Source organism: Mandrillus leucophaeus, unplaced genomic scaffold (assembly GCF_000951045.1).
Source record: "Mandrillus leucophaeus isolate KB7577 unplaced genomic scaffold, Mleu.le_1.0 Scaffold11, whole genome shotgun sequence".
In the NCBI taxonomy this organism is placed as follows: Eukaryota; Metazoa; Chordata; class Mammalia; order Primates; family Cercopithecidae; genus Mandrillus; species Mandrillus leucophaeus.
In genome coordinates, this window is record NW_012099209.1 from 2,709,224 (window position 1) to 2,713,143 (window position 3,920).

The 3,920-nt window shown below is 58.6% G+C and overlaps 1 protein-coding gene across 1 annotated transcript in view; it reads right to left on the minus strand.

Annotated features, from left to right (window-relative positions):
• The window catches only part of ELL (elongation factor RNA polymerase II), a 52,656-nt gene that overhangs the window by 38,250 nt on the left and 10,486 nt on the right, over window positions 1–3,920 (minus strand). The window contains exons 3-4 of the mRNA XM_011991284.1: window positions 1,926–2,047; window positions 1,541–1,704 (exon numbers count right to left, since the gene is read on the minus strand). Of these exons, the coding sequence (XP_011846674.1) occupies window positions 1,541–1,704; window positions 1,926–2,047 (286 nt within the window). The remainder of the gene's footprint in view (window positions 1–1,540; window positions 1,705–1,925; window positions 2,048–3,920) is intronic.

Here is a 3,920-nt window from a genome sequence, read left to right on the forward strand (position 1 = left end):
GGAGGCTGAGGCAGGAGAATGGCATGAACCTGGGAGGTGGAGCTTGCAGTGAGCCAAGATCACGCCACTGTACTCCAGCCTGGGTGACAAAGCGAGACTCCGTCTCAAAAAAAAAAAAAAAACCCTCACTGTACCCAAAGTGGTGTGCTAAGATACATTTCTGATCAAGTGTTTGGCTAAAGGACCCACAGAGTTATTAATATGTGTATGAGGCCATGTGCACTGACTCATGCCTGTAATCCCAGCACCGTGGGAGGCCCAGGCGAAAGGATCATTTGAGCCCAAGAGTCAGAGACCAACCTGAGCAACATAGCGAGGCTCTGTCTCTACAGAAAATCTAAAAGTTAGCCATGTGTGGTGGCACACACCTGTGGTCCCAGCTACTCTGGAGGCTGAGGTGGGATCACTTGAGCCCAGGAGTTTGAGGCTGCAGTGAGCTATGATTGTGCCACAGCACTCCAGCCTGAGTGACAGAGAAAGGTCCCGTCTTTAAAAAAACAAAAAACAAAAAACAAAACACGTGTACAGCTGTCTCTTTAACTGTTCTGCCCACAGCAGCCCTGTGCTTGGGGCTTACAGCCCAGAGCCTCAACATCAGGGACAGCCCGGGCTCCCTAGCCATACAACACGTCCACCTGGGCTCAGTGTTGACCAGGAGGAGCAACCCCTGTACCCACATCTGGGGTTTCATTCAGAGGGAACCCCTCTGCTCAGCAAAGGGAAATCATGTACTTTCTTCAGAAGGAGGAGAGAGAGGAATTGAAATGCCCCCCACTTTTCTTAAAGAGAAAACTCAAAAAGCCATCAAGGCTGTCGTCTGCTCTGAGCCATCTCCCTCCTCTCTTGAAGCCCGGCACCCTACTCCCGCCATAATGAGTTCCCATGACTCCTGGCGCTCTGCCTGGACTAAGAGGCGGGGTGCTGCAGCTCTGTAAACAAACAGCACTTTCCTTCCCACTGTCAAGGCCTGTTGGCTTCTCAACTGCTGAAACCGTTTCCAAGTCGATGCTGAGTGGCTACAGTTTTCCCGCAGTGCTGGGTCGCTGGCAACAGGGCCTGTGAGGCTCATTTCCTGCCTGTTGCCGACTGTGGTGGCCTTGGGGAGGAGCTGGCTGGTCAGGTGAGGGTGGGGGCAGCCTCCAGAGACAGACATGGGCCTTGCCCTAGGCTGCATGCCCATCTTCGGGGGCCCTGTTGGCCTCCCTGACAGGTGAAGGTCCCCAAGGCTGCAGCCTGAAAGCAGGGACCACCAACTCACAGCTCCTGGAGTTCTCAGGCCGCTTTGTCCACCTTGGGCTTCACAAGGCAGCAGCTGCTGCAGCCCAACCCCCTACCCCTCACGTGGCCCCCAGGCCCATGTGGCCAGACTTCTCTTCCCAACCCAGACTCTGGTCCAGGCACATCCTGCTCAGGGACTCCTCAGTTGGCCCATCATTTCTGTGTGGAGCACAGCCAGTGCCCAGCCTGGACAGGCCCCAAATGCCTCCCGACACTGGCAGTTGCCTGGCCACCCTGCAGCCCTGCCAAACTCGCTGCTCACCCAGGTAGCGGCCTCCAGCCTTGATGACAATGGCACTGCGGCTCCGCGTCTCCTCCTCTGCCTGGGCCATGCTCTGCCGTGCCTTCTGGTAGGAGTCGTCGGTGGCGCACACCGTGATCTTGTCCTGTATGCTACCCAGGCAGTCCAGGTGGATGTCCCCATGACTGCAAGACAAGGCCAGGAGCTGGGGTCAGCAGCTGGGACAATGCAGGGAGTATCTGTTCAGGACCCAAGCCCCCAGTCCACCACCTGGTCTGGAAAACAGGCTCTGTCAGCACCGTCTCAGGCAACACGGTTTCAATGGGGCACATCTTAACCCTGGTCCAGAGGTGGCAGGGTGACCTTGAGAGTCAGTGGGGTGCTCTGGGTTGGGGCGGCGCCTCACCTGGAGACATACTGCTGGATGCAGTCAAAGCTGCCCTGGGGGTTGTCACGGCCGATGTTGGAGAGGTAGAAGGAGAACGTCCGCGCCTCCGCGGGGCAGTCGGGCTGGGGGATGGAGATGTGCTGCATGGAGGGGGAGGGGGTGTCACTGGGAGGTCCTCAGCAGGACAGGCCCCCAGCCTGCATCTCCTGCACGAGTCCCCACAATGCAACCCTCACAACAGGAATGTGCTGGCCCGTTTCCCTAAAACACACCCCTGCTCTTCTGCCAGTGACGGGACGGGTGGCCCATCCTCAGCAACACACACTGCATAGAGAGGGGACTCAGGCACCTACGCGGGTGGGCATGGGGCCAGGGGCCGTTTTCAGCAGCAACAGCACTGCTGTCTGAGGACAGTGCTCAGCACCTGCCCAGACGCAGGGCCCCCACCCCAATCGTGTGACCCCTGGAAAGTGGCTTGTCTGGACCACGACTCACTTTCCCCACCACCAAACGGACAGACCTTGGCCTGGGACATCCTATGAGGTAAAATGCGACAAGAGGGGCTTGGGCAGTCACCCGCAACTCTGGCGCCCCTCCTTGGCAATCCCCTGTCAGCATCCCCCCACAAAGGACACTGACTCCATGTGAGTCTCCATTTGCTGCAGCTGTGAATGAGGTAGGCTTGTGTCCTGTGGGCTCACAGATCAGAAGTACTGGCCCCCGACAAGCCTGTCATGGGTCACAGCAGCCTGACTTTGGCTGTGCCCCTGCAGCCCTGCCTGGAAGGACGGACAGTCAGGAACAGGCAGGCAGATGGATGGACTGTGCTGGTCCCGGCCAGGGTCAGTGCAGGGCAGCATCACATCTGAGGCCACTGCATTCCAGGCTGACCCCAGACCCTCTGTCAACAGAGGTAGCCCTTCCTAAATTAATGCCTGGGCTTTGGCACGAGCTCCTCACAGTTAGACTGACACATGAGGGGCGTTCAAACAGTCAACAAGGAGGGACAACATGGAGGGAGCCCTCGGGTCTTGTCCCCTGGCTGCAGCACCCCCTTGGCACCCAAGCCCCATCTCCTCCTCTGTGACACCATGAGCGCAGGAGAGACTGCGGCTGAATCTCCTGCCCCCTCGCCCCTGCCGAGCTGCCTCATACGCCCATGGGAGGCTTTGCCTGCCTGTGCCTCACCTGTGAGACAGAGGACGGGGCTTCTGCCACCAGGAACGTGGAAGAGCACCACTCCCCCGCCCTGCTGTGTGGCCTTGGCCGGGACTTGTCCCCTGGGGCAGTGTTTGGACCCACAAGGGAAACCATGGCTGCACCCAGCCCAGTGCCAGGCCCTGCTCCCAAGGTAAGAACAGTTCCTGGGTTCGGCCACTCTGGGCAGGAAGAGTCTGGTCTGGGCTTGCAGGCAGTCCCTGCACCAGCCACTCCCTGTGCCCGGCCTGCAGACCCTTCTCCAGAGGCCCATCCTGCCCCTCCCTGAGGCTGAACACTGCCCCAGGAGAAAAGCTGTCCCATCTGCTGGGGTCTGCCCAGCATCCCCTCTCAGCCTCAAACGTGTCCCCCTAGGGCAGGCGCCCTTGTCCCTGTCATGCTGATACAGAAATGCAAGCTGAGGGGTCAGGGCCCAACCAGTGTACTGGTGGAGAGTGAGGCCAAAGCCCATCGTGGGCCCACCATGCCAGGCCACACCTGAACACAAACACCCATCTCTATCAGGGTCAGAGAAGGCAGAAACAGCCTGCACCCAGCATCAGAGAAATCACACACACACAGCCTCTGATGATCCACCCTATGGCAGGGAAACCTTCCCCCACCACACACACACACACACACACACACACACACACACACACAACTCCTCCACACACAATCTCCCTACATACAACCCCCACAACCACATAATCCCCCCCCACACACAACCCTTCCACAATCTCTCTACACACAACCACAACCACACAACTCCTCCACACACCACACACACACACAATCCCTCCACACACAATCTCC